The sequence below is a fragment of the Pipistrellus hanaki genome (genome assembly GCF_964339955.1).
Source record: "Pipistrellus hanaki genome assembly, chromosome: 3".
Taxonomy (NCBI): domain Eukaryota; kingdom Metazoa; phylum Chordata; class Mammalia; order Chiroptera; family Vespertilionidae; genus Pipistrellus; species Pipistrellus hanaki.
Genome location: NC_140505.1, coordinates 184,031,985 through 184,044,474, shown reverse-complemented (window position 1 = coordinate 184,044,474; position 12,490 = coordinate 184,031,985). Strand labels below are relative to the sequence as shown.

General features: G+C 56.6%; 1 protein-coding gene across 1 annotated transcript in view; it reads right to left on the bottom strand.

Annotated features, from left to right (window-relative positions):
- The window catches only part of TRIOBP (TRIO and F-actin binding protein), a 52,968-nt gene that overhangs the window by 22,639 nt on the left and 17,839 nt on the right, over positions 1 to 12,490 (bottom strand). The window contains exons 7-10 of the mRNA XM_084876882.1: positions 11,868 to 11,982; positions 9,678 to 10,751; positions 6,882 to 6,953; positions 4,695 to 4,832 (exon numbers count right to left, since the gene is read on the bottom strand). Of these exons, the coding sequence (XP_084733008.1) occupies positions 4,695 to 4,832; positions 6,882 to 6,953; positions 9,678 to 10,751; positions 11,868 to 11,982 (1,399 nt within the window). The remainder of the gene's footprint in view (positions 1 to 4,694; positions 4,833 to 6,881; positions 6,954 to 9,677; positions 10,752 to 11,867; positions 11,983 to 12,490) is intronic.

Genomic DNA, 12,490 nt, shown 5'->3' with positions numbered 1-12,490 from the left:
GCTGCCCCACCCAAGGCCCCGCTGCGAAGGAGCAAGCCGGGGAGAACGTGGTCCTGGCAGCTTCCGTCCTAGGATGGGCTCCGGGACCCCTTCTCACCCACCCACCTCCGCCGGCCCCCACGGGGGGCAGTCTTCCCAGGCCCGGGCCAACGAGACCCACCCGAGCCAGGGGGACCCTCTCCCCAGCCCCGGCCCGGAGCCCGGCGAGCCCCCACGGGTCTCCCAGTTTGGGGGGACCTGGTCAGGTCTCCACTAGGGGAGTGGGACGGCGGTGGTCAAGGGCCGCCCCGAACCGGTCGGTGACGGGTCCCGCAGACGTGAGGAGGCGGGTGCCCAGACGGGACGTCCCCAGCTCCTGGGGTCCGCCCGGGCTCCAGGCCGGGAGAGGGGAGGCGGAGGCGGAGGCGGGGAAGGGAGGCAGGCGGCCGGCCCCGCGCTGGGGAGACGCCTCCGGCCGCCGGGACGCGGAGGGGGCTTGCCCGGGAGGACGCTGGCTCGGGCAGTCGCTCACTCGCCGGGCGCGGAGGGGCGCTGGGGGGCACTCACCGTCATGGCGGCGCCCGGGGGCGGTGGGGGCAGCAGGCGGGAGGGAGGACGGGGCGCTCAGGCCGGGCTCCGCGGCGCGGGAATCCCGCTGCCGCCGCCCCTCTCGGCCGCCCAGAGCCGCACCTCCGGCCCTTCCCTTCGCCCGCGCGGCTCCGGCCCGTCCATCCGCCCATAAAACTTTTTTTTTTTTTCAAACTTCCTGGGAGGACCCGGGCGCGCCAATGGGCGGCGGGGAAGCCGGGACAAACAGCGGCCGGGGCCGCGGGCCAGCCAATGGGAGCGTGGGACGGGCCGGGGGGCGGGGCCTGCGCGACGGGAGGGGCGCGGGGGGCGGGGCGGCCGCGGGCGGATGGGGGCGGGGAGAGGGGGCGGGGAGGGGGAGGCGGCCGCGCTCGGCCCGGGTGCGCGGGGCGGAAGGAGCCGTGCGGCCGGCAGGTGACTTCGCCGCCCACCGCGCCGGGGTGCGGGGTGTGGCCCCACGTCGCCTCGGCTACCGCGAGCCGCCGGGTTTGCTGGGCACGTGGGCAAAATACCCAATGCTAACCACTTAGCGTCCCACTCCCCGAGCCTCGCGTGTCACCAAGGAAATCGACTTTCACCCTCACTACAGGCTTGACAGGACGATGCCCTTGTCCCCATTTTACTGATGAGAAAATAGAGGCGCAGAGAGGATAGCCCACCTGCTCAAGGTCACAGAGTAAGAAGAGGTGGCACTCCTAGCATGTGCCCCCTAGATGCCCTCTTCTGTGAATGGGTCTTTCTGACCTAAGAACCTGGTTTGGGGTTCTCGGGTGCGGGTGCACACCCGTGGCTCCCGTTCCCAGAGCACTTGGCGGTTTTTAGGAGCCCTTTTGCCGGCAGGAGTTCATCTGAGCCCTGAAGTGGAGGAGGAACCTTTGGTGGAATTTGTTGCTAAATGCATGTAGTAGCTTGTGTGGAATTGTGATTCAAACTCTGCATTACCTAAGCAAGGTACTTAACCTCTCTGTGCCTCAACTTCACCCTCTGTTAAATGGGATAATGCTGTTGTCCCATGGGGTTGCTATAAGGATTAATTGTTAAGTAAAGTACTCAGAACACCTCATGTATCCCTAGTTAGCTATCCTTCGGTAGAAGGGCAGGGGGTTTGGAATAACTGCCATTTCAATTATTCTGCCATCTTAGTTTGGGAATCAAGAATTATTACTATCATAATTACTGTCCCCATTTCACAGATAAAGAAATGGAGGCTCAGGGAGCTGTAGTTCTTTCTCAGTATTTCCCACTGGGATTCTCTCCTCCACACTAGAAATGAGGTCATAGATAAGCCCATTTTCCGCTAGACACTGGCCTTTTGGCATCCCCATGCCGCTTTCCTACCCCACCCCTGTACCTAACTCAGGCATTCCACCCTGCGGAGAGTGAGTGGACAAAAAGAAGACCTCGGCCAAGACTGGTTTGGCTCAGTGGGTAGAGCGTCGGCCTGTGGACTGAAAGGTCCCGGATTCAATTCCAGTCAAGGGCATGTACCTTGGTTGGGGGCACATCCCCGGTGGGGGGTGTGCAAGAGGCAGCTGGTCGATGACTCTCTCTCATCGATGTTTCTGACTCTCTGTCCCTCTCTCTTCCTCTCTGTAAAAAATCAATAAAATATATTTTTAAAGAAGAAGAAGAAGAAGAAGAAGAAGAAGAAGAAGAAGAAGAAGAAGAAGACCTCACCTACCACCAGTGCTTTGCCCTGTGGCCTGGACACCTCACAGCCTCCTTACAGGTTTCCTGGCCTCTGGGACTCCACTTCTAGTTTCCTCAATCCAGGGATCAGATCACTCCCCTGTTCCAGGTTCTTCAATACTTCCCCTGTGCTAATAGATCAACTCCGCATTCTTGTTCCAAGCAGTCTGAATCAATCCTAAAGTCTGCCCCTGCCTGCTGTCCTCATCATCATAAACACACATTTTACATGCTAGGGTCCACAATGCTGGACTTCTGAGAATTCCCAGAATGAGGTCATTTGTACCTCGGTGGGACTGCACACGTTGTTCTCTGCTGTGTCTGAAACACTTCCTTTCCAGTTCTCTGTACCCTCACTCCCCACACCCCAGAGTGCACACATCCACTCCCGTCTCTCCCGCCTCTCCCTCCAACTGTTTGTTTGCCTGGAAAACACCTCCTCACTCTTCAAGTCTTGGTGCCCAAGTGCCCCCAGCACAGTAACCATCTCCTTGTCTGATGTTCCCTGCGCCACCTTCCCACCCAGTGCTCCCTACATCTGTACGTTCCCCCATAACGTGATAACCACAGTGTTCTAACCACATAAGTGTCAGTGTTCTCACCAAACCATGAGCTCCTTGTGGGCAGGGATGAAGTGGTTTTTTGTCTCTGTCTCAGAGCTGCAGCCCACAATACGTCCTTAGCAAACATGGGTTAAATGAATGAATGCACAAATGAAGAAATGACTACCTTACCACAACCTGCCCTAGCAGGAGAGAGAGAGAGCACAGGCTCGGGGACGCAGGAGAGAGTTATTACACAGGGCCACCCAACTTTGGGGGGATTCAGTCTTAAGCTAGTACTCTGTCAAGGATAGCCACGTGAGGCCCAGAAAAGGGAGACAATGGCCCAAAGCCACACAAGTTAGTGCAGCAACAGAATTCAAGCCCAGGCATCCTGGTTCTTAACCTTGGACCAATGTCACTATCTAGCTCAAGAGATGTTTGCAACTACTCTAAGTAACTGTCTGGGCGGCCCCACTGGCAGTTCTATCCCTCAGCTCCTGATTCTCCTCATTCCCAGATGCAAGAACCACTGCAAACTCACCAAGCCACAGCTGCCACACCTGTCTAATGGGGACTCTTGAGCCTGCAGAAGGAAGGGAGATCCAGATGCACAGTTGTAGGGAGGGAGGGGGCATGAGGGCAACCAGTTTAAATCTCCACTCTGCCCCCAGTGGGATCTACAGCAGTGATTTCTTGTCTTCTCTGAGCCTCATTTTCTTGTCTGTTACATGGACAATATAAACAGTTCCTGATATGCCTGGTGGTAAGGCATGCCATGCTTTGAGCACAGCTGAGCACATAGTAGGTGCACAATAAATGCTAGGGATCAGCAGCAAGCATCATTATCCCAGAGTCCTTCTTCCATTTCTCTCCACTCAGGGCTTCACCTGCCCCTTCCTGCCAGACCCACTTCCCTTTGACAAGATCTCATAAGGTACTTCCTGTCCATGGCTTGAAAGTACCACCCTGCCCAGGTAACATGTTCTCAATACCCTCTTACTAACTCCCAAAAGGCAGAAGAGAGGAAATTATGAAGGGGATGGGGAAGTTGGTATTTGGCCACACCTGCCCCCATCGCCCCTCTGTGCATCCTGATCTCCCGGGGCCCCCCTGCAACCCTGAGTGTCTCATAGAGTCCCTGCCCCCCTAGACCGATGTGGCAACCCGGCTCAGTGAGTCCAGCTGCAGCCATTCTCTTGTCTTGGAGTGAGGAAAGTCACCGAGAAGCTGGCTCCTCTGAACCCCAGCTCTTTGACCTCCGGCAAGTCAACTCGCCGCCCTGAGACGCAGTCCCTTCGTTTGTAAAATGGGTGTAAGTCTTTAACGTGCCCAGCCCAGGGCGGGGCCCAGGGCCAGCAAGAGGGTGACAGCCAGCCTGTCACTGAGAGAAGAGCCGCGTGAGCCAGCCCCCTTCTCTCTGGCTGTGAAGGGGCAGGAGGGGGCAGGTCACAGCTGCCTCCCCTCCTGCCCTTGAGGAAACCCCGAACCAGAGGCCTGAGTGTTTACAGCCCGCGCTGGGCAGGGGATGGGTTACGTAATGCCAGATGTTTGTGAAACTGGCTCAGGCCCAGGACTGAGACACACTTTGCAATCCCAGAGCCCCTCACAGGGCTCTCCTCCCCCTTCCTTTCCCCCTCCCCCCAGCCTGGCTCTCTGGCCGGCTGCTGACCGGGAGCTTTCAGCTCTGAAGCTCACTCAGTCACCCCTCCCCCTGGAGTGGGCACCCCACTCCCTCTCAGAGGCCATGAGGGCTCAGGGCTCTGCTTTCTCACCTGGGCCCCCAAACCCTGCCCTCTCAGCCTCCCCTCACTCCTCTTTGGCTAACACCAACCTCCTCCCTCTCCTCCCCAGCTCCTCACCCTCACCCCTCCCACCCCACGGGAGCCAGCCTACCCTTTGCCACCTGAGGACCCCCAGGGAGAGCAGGAACGGATTGAACAGCGTGGGCCGGTCCCCGGGCATCCGCCATGAGGTCACCAGTCGGCCCTTGAGCGGGCTCCCAGACTTGGCCTCCGCTGGCCTCTTGTCTGCCTGTCAAACAGGGTCCAGTGTTGGCCCCCAGGTCCCTTTGGTGGGATGGGAAAGTCCCTGACTACGGCCTCCCCTGCCCATCCTGCCGGGCCCCCCTAAAGGCCCAGGGTTCCCCTTGCTCTCCGCTCACAGAGCTGTGAGAACAGAGCTCGGTTCCTGTTTCGTGCTACAGGGTGTGTGCTTGACAGGGCTCCTCACCCCATGTGGCCGGCAGGAGGGGTTTTCTGCCTGAGGTTCCAGTGTTAAATCATCAAGAGATTTAACATGTAATTACTTATTTCTAACTTCTCTTAAAATATGTGAAGATGTGGGAACTCTGGACCCTCTTCCCCATAGCACAGCCACCTGGGGCTGAGGGGCCACCCAAGGCCCCTCTAGCCCCAAGTCCTCCATCTGCCTCCTCTCCTCACCTTGGTGAAAGGAATGGGTCACAGACTCCTACAGCCACCTGTCCTCCCATCCTGGTAGCCCCCCCAGGCGAGCCCCCTTTGGAGGAACAGGCCCCGAAAAGCAAAAGCATTTGCCTCAAGTCACAGAGCAGGTGGGAGAAAGACAGAGCCCGGATGTCCCAACCCTCCAGATCGGGAGATTCACTGGAGGCAGAACATGAAGCATGAAAGCACAGGTGGAGAAGGGTTTGGGGAGGACTGAGCCCCTGTCCCATCACAGTGCTGGCCCCTAGCCCGTGCGCTCCATGCTGGCGCTCTGAGTCACTCCGCCCACACCCAGGCATGCAGATGGCACTCACTAAGGGAAGGTGAATGAGTGAGTGAATGAATGAATGAATGAATGAGGCTGCTATCAATTCTGTGTAGCCCTGGCTGCCTGGGGCTGGTTGAGAGGCTTTCTGTGTTGCTGGGGTGGCCCCATTTTGTGGAGACCAGAGGGACCCCTGTCTGACTATTTCCTCTTTGTTCACGAAACCCTGGCCCCAGGAAGTATGAAGAAATAACCCAAAAAGAGGAAGAGCAAAGTTGCCGGGGGCCCCTGTGAGAGCTAGAAGTGCCTTCAGTGACCAGTCCCCTGTCCCCTCCCATTTCACAAACTCCGACAGCCACCCTTTGGGAAGACTGGCCCACCAAGCACACGGGACGTTGCTGCTGCTGTGCAGGGAGTCAGGGCAGGGCCAGGAAGCAGCTTGCAGGGAGCAGAGAGAGCTGGGTGGGGGTTCCAAGCCCCAGTTCTTCTTTGAGTTCAGCCACCAACTGTATGACCTGGAACCACACCCCTGCCCCTTGTTTTCTCATCTGCACAGTGAGGGGTTGGGCACAATCCCCCAGCTCTGACAAGCAGCAGGGCCAGAGTCAGGGCTCCAGCCTGCCAGACAGACACCCCAATCAGGCGGCAAGTGGGAAGGAGAGCAGCAGGATAAGGAAAGCGCAACCCCAAACAGCCTGTCTCCTCCCTGCCTGCCTCCCTCCCTCGGCCCCAGGCCCCGAGCTCTGACCTCACCTCTCTGGAGGCTGAGGGTGAGGAGAACAGTCTGTTTGGCAGGTCAGGGGGAGGGGCGGGACAAAGCACTACAGCTGCAGCCAGGCCCAGAGCAGCCTCAGGGGGTCCCACCCTGCACACATCTGTCCTGCCCCAGGATCCTGGAGATGCTCCAGACCTGGCTGAGCGTGGCATTTCCTCAGCCCCCTTCAACGCTGCTCTTGCTCCAGCTCCTGGAAGCTCTACCCTTTCTCCCAGCCTGGCAGCCCTCCAGAGCCAGAAGGACCTTGCCTTCTTAGACCATTGCAGCCAAACTGCTATTTGCCGGGAGGGTGGGGCGGGGGGACCGTTTTAGCTTACCTTTTAGGGCATTCTGGCAAGTTAAAAGCAGAGCCCTCAAGTCCTCCCCGATCCCCAAGCCAGAAGGTGGCTCTGCCACCCAGCTCCACTGGAGCCCCTCCTCTCAAGGCCCCACCATGCACACAAACGACCCCATTACAGAGCCCACCTGGGTCTGGATGAACCCAAAATTCAGCTGAGGACCTCAGCCCATCTCCAATCTAATTTTCCATCCCTTCCACTCCCCTCCCCAGGTGTCCACACCCAAGACCCAACTACCGAGTCTGCCTGCTTCTGGTCAGTCAATGAGTCTCCTCTCGGTTCTGACTCCTCAGGCTCCTTTGATTGGAACTGGAGATAAGAAAGAACGCAGCTTAGTCCAAGTTTTCCCCCAGTTTCCACCCGTCTATCCACCTTCTTATCTATCTACTCATCATCCAACATCTATTTAGATCTAACATCCATAGATCCATGTACCCATCCAACCATCCTACATTATCCACCTTCTCTATCCAACATCCATTTTCACATTTATGCATCCATCCTCTATTCATCATCTACCCATTCATCTTACATCCATGTATCCTTCCTTAGTCCATCTACCTATCCTTCTAACATTCATTCAACATCCACCATCCATATTGCACATTTATCCATCCATGCAACATCCATCCATCTATCCATCCATATTCTACCCAACATTCATCCATCCATCCATTCATCACCCCATCCATCATCTAAGCAACACCCATCCATCTAATATCTATTATCTATTCCATTCATCACCCATCTATCTATATATTTATCTACCCATCTATCATCCATGCAATATTTATTATTATTATTTGTCCAGCATATATGCCCTTTTCATCATCCATTCACATATCCATTTTTAATCATTTATCTACCATCTATCCACTCCCTCTTCCCCCATATTCCATCTTTTCTTTTCTTCTTTTTTTGGTTAATTTCATCCAAGAATATTTTTTCCATTGATTTTTAGAGAGAGTGGAGAGAGGGAGGAAGGGAGAGAGAGAAACATCAATATGGAGAGACACATCAATTGGTTGGCTCCTGCACATGCCCCAGCCAGGGCCAGGGATCAAACCTGCAGCCAGGCACATGCCCTTGACCAGGAATCAAACCCACAACCCTTCGGTACGTGGGCAGATGCTCTAACCACTGAGCAACACCAGCCAGGGCTTGCATGCACGTAAGCATCCATGTATTCACTGGTCAGCCATGCACTGAGCTGACCTATTCCACTGTGGCAGGCCCTGGGCCAGGGGCCAGGGATACAGAGAGAAAAAAGGCATACCTCCTGCCCCACAGAGCTCATGTTTCTTATGGGGAAACGACAACTGAGCATGACCAGATGAAGTAGAACTACCAAGTCCAGAAGGAAGACATCACCAACCTGGGGAAAGTGGCTCAGAACGGGGCACCTGATCTGACTTGCTCAGTGAACGGCATTTAGTGAGGAGGGAGAGAAAGAGCATCCTGGGCCATGGGAATAGCGTGCACAAAGGCAGGGAGGTGTGCTCACGGGGCTCTGCAGCCAGCTCAGCACAACCGGAGCGCAAATCTGGTGAAAGGAAGGCCAGGAGGTCCTGAATGCCGTGCCAAGGATTTTCATAGAGGTGAGCAGCTGGAGCCTAGTGAATGCCTGTTGTCATCGGTGGACATGTGTGTGTGTGTGTGTGTGAGTGTGTGTGTGTGTGTGTAGAAATGCCCTTAAGCATGTGGTGTTTCTGCCCCTCCCCAGTCACCATCTCCTAATCTCCCTGGGACCCCTGAGCCTCACTGTGGAGTAACTCTAGCTGGATTCCCTCTTTTCTTTGAGCTGGCATCCCAGCATTCACTGGGACACAGCTTGGCACCCTCCCTGAGCTATGAGTGGTCCACCTGCCTCCTCAGGAAGCCTGACAGCAACTTCCTGTGTGGGGTCCCCAAATTCCTCCATTGTCCCGAGGGCAGAACCTCTCTGCCTCTCTGGTGTCTGTGCATTGAATGATTAGAGGACAAATGGATAAAAGCCATAAATACGGGGGAGGAACTCCTTAGTCCTGCCGTGGACTTATACAGGTGTGACTCCTGGCAAATGCCTAATGGTCTGAACCTTGTACATGGCAGAGCATGTAAAGCGCCCAGCCCAGGGCCCGGCACACCGCAAACCCTGCCGTCATCCTTGTACATTGAGGGTCAGATAAACACACGGGAGCCTCACATCATCCCAGTGGCACCTGTCAGGGAAGCATTTGGTCCTGTTTTATAGGGGAGACTGAGGCCAAGATGGGCTAGGAGTCCCAAACCATGTGCTGTTCCAGGGAGCTGAGGCAGGCTGCAGGGCTCTGGCCTCCAGAACCCGCCCAGCCCATCACCTCCAGATAAATGCTCCAGGCAGCACCAGAGTACCACCGACTCTGTGAGCCTGCCCTGGACCAAGAAGACAGGGAAGGGACTTGGTGAGCACCTACTATGTGCCAGGCATTGAGCTTACTGTGCACATGGGTCCTCATTTAAGCAACCTGTCTCAGCAGCCGACTCACTCACTGAGCAGGTAACAACCTCTTCACTGTGCCTGGAAGGAGCTGGAAGGACCAGAGAGGGGTAAGTGAGGCTGTTCTGGTCTGTGAGGGGCCCGGAATACAGCGAGGGGAGGGGACATGACCGCACTGGGTACCTGCCGGCCAAAGTCAGCGAAGAGCCACCAGGACAACACAAGCCAGGTGTGGGGGGCTGTGAGGGGAGAAGGCTCAGGACAGAGCATCTTGCTTCAGGCCTCTGAGCAGACCTGTGGTTCACCCCTGCCCCAGCCCTTACCAGCTGTGATTTGGGGCAAGTGGCTTGACCTCTCTACCTCAGTTTCCTTATTTGTAAATGAACAGTGGCTTTCTCCTGAGGTTGCTATGGAAATTAAATGAGGAAAATACCCGTAAGTCATTCACACCAGGGCGTAGCACATAGTAAATTCTCACTGGAGAGTTGGCCATGATCACCAATGGCCATTTTGGTGGACTGGGAAAGGTTTTGGTCAGGAGGGAGGATTAGGGCCGAGCTTTGAGACTGACTTACCTCCCAGTCTGCTGAGCTGGGGCCTTCTGCAGGGCTCCTACTCGCCCGCGGGCTCGTCTCCAGACCAGCTGTAGTTGAGGTCTCTGGTCCACCCGTTGCTTTGGTCTTTGGCCACTGGGTGGAGATGCAGGCAGGACACTGCTCGGGGCTGTGTCCATTGACTAGGGCGGTTTCTGCCCAGCCGGCAGGCTGGCTTTGTTGCTCTCGTTCAAGGGCATCCTTTGTGCCTGGGGAACCCAGCTCTGGCCCTGGAGCTGTGGCTGGGCCACCCCAGTGTCCAGCCGGGTCCTTTCGGGGCAGCTGGGCCTGCAGGAGCTCCAGGAGGCCTTCCCAGTCCAGCCTTGGAAGACGGGAAGCAGACGTTGGCTCCTCTGTGCGGTCCCAGGCCCCCTCTCTGGGCATCCCAAGAAGGCTCAGCAGGTCCCTCCAGTCAAGCTCGAGGCGCCTCTCAGGGCCGTGCAGGTGTGGGCATGCGCCCTCAGGTCCCCGGCCCATAGCGGCGGCTGTCTCAGGCCTCCGGGAATTCGAGAACTCTGCGGGGCCTTCCCGGGTGTCCTCTGGGCGGCTCATAGGCTGGGGAGGACCGAACAGCTCCTGCAGAGCGCCCCGGCCCCTTTGAGCTGGCCTGTCAGGGGGCTTCTGCAGCCCATTACTGGGGGGCTTCTCCCAGGCCTCTGACTGCCCCCAGCTCTCCTCAGACTCCCTGAGAGGGCCCCTCCATGTCCCCTCCAGGGCTCTGGTAGTGCCCCCGCTGGGCTCCCCAGGTCCTTGCCAGCCCCCCAGGCCTGGGCCCTCCTCCTGGCTGCTCCAGCCTCTTTCCACGTGTCTGTGAGGACACCGGGCCCCAGGCAGCTCCTCCTGACTCTGCCACCCCCCCACAGGCTGTCTTGGGCCTGCTCGGCCTCTCTCTGGAGGTTTCTCTGTTCGCCGCTCCCTCTCAGAAGTCCTGGCTGACGTTCTTGGGGGCGGCGAGGACCCCTGGAGCCGCAGGTCCCCCTCAGGCCTCCTGGGAGGAGGGGGCTCTGCACGGCTCCTCCGGGCTGGTTCTGCCTGCTTCGCAAGGGGTGTGGTTACCTGAGGATGAGGTGAGGGTGGGTGAGGCTCCGGGACCCTGGCCAGGTGCACTCTGTCGAGGAGCTCAGGACACTGGGCTCTTGGCCAGGCCACAGGGAGAGGCAGGCTGTGTCCTCACAGCAGCTTGGATCAGCCTCTGCACTCCCTCCCGGGGGGTGTCTGCTCTCCCCTCTCACCCACTTTCCGCAGTTCCAGAAAGATCGGCAAAGAGCTGCTCACTGTCCTGGCTTCCCCTCCCCCACGATATTGATTCCAACCAGGGCTATCGGGTGCACGAATTTCCACACCAACACTCCCTTCCCCTGGCTCAGGCCTTGCCCTCTAAGAGTTTCTTTAAAAATGCAAATCCTGCTCAGCCGGCGTGGCTCAGTGGTTGAGTATTGACCTATCAACCAGGAGGTCACGGTCCAATTCCCAGATTGTGGGCTTGTTCCCCAGCGGGAGGCAGCTAATCAATGATTCTTTCTCATCATTGATGTTTCTTTCTCTTTCCTTTCCTCTCTGAAATCAAGAATATATATATATATATATATATATATATATATATATATATATATAATACTTCATTGATTTTTTACAGAGAGGAAGGGGGAGGGATAGAGAATTAGAAACATCGATGAGAGAGAACCCCCCACTGGGAATGTGCCCACAACCAAGGTACGTGTCCTTGACCGGAATTGAACCCAGGACCCTTCAGTCCACAGGCCAACGTTCTATCCACTGAGCCAAATCGGTTTTGGCAGAAATATATATATTTTAAAATATACATATATTTTAAAATATATATAAATATATATATAAATCCCCTTGGAAGGGATAGCCCTTAGAGGCCGACTATTGAGTCCAAGGCTTTTCCTGAAAACTCAAGATAGCAGCTACCCAATGAAGGAAGGAAACAAGGAAGGGCCATCTCCAAAGGACTAACGGGGGGTCCACAATTTTGCCCAGAGCTGCTGGCTCTCTGGGAAAGGGGGAAGCTGGAAATCCGTGATGGGGACTCTGACACTTTCATAGAGGACCTCCCTTCCCAGGACCCAGCCTGGCACCTGGGGGAGGGGAAAAGCAGTGGCGCACCCCTCGGGGTGCAAGGGCCCAGGGCAGGCTGGCAGTGCTCACCTCCCTGCTGAGGGCAGGGCTGGACTGTCTCCGGAGAAGCTGGCTCTGACCTTGGCCGGGCCGCTGCGACCGCCCCTCGTCCCGGGCCTGGAAGGTCCCTGGTGCCTCGGACTTCCTATGAGCAAATGCAGCCGCCCCTCTGAGGGCCCTTGGGGCTGTCCCACTCCCAGCACCCACCTACTCTACTCCCTCTACTCCCACCCCCAACCGGAAGAGATATAGGGGACCCACAGCTGAAGAGCCTTAAGGGCCTCGGTATCTCCTTCTGAAAAATGGGCGACACTGCTCTACCTGCCTCAGGGGGCTGTTGTGGAGATTAAATGGGAAAAGGGATGAGCAAAGGTGGGGGCTCAGCCTTGGCCTTGACTGCCTCCTGTCTCTCTCAGTACCTCCTATTTCTGACTGCCACCCAGCCAACAGCCCATCTCTCAACCCAAACAAAGGTTAGACTGGTCTTTGTGGGAATTAAGGTTTATTGAGCACCTACTGGTCCCCAGGCACTGTGTACACAGGATGGTAACGGCAAACCTTTATTGATCATTTGCTGTGTTCCAGGTGCCAAACCATGTCATCTCACGCACCCCACGGGAGCTGCAGAATGTTCACATCCTCCTATTCCATTC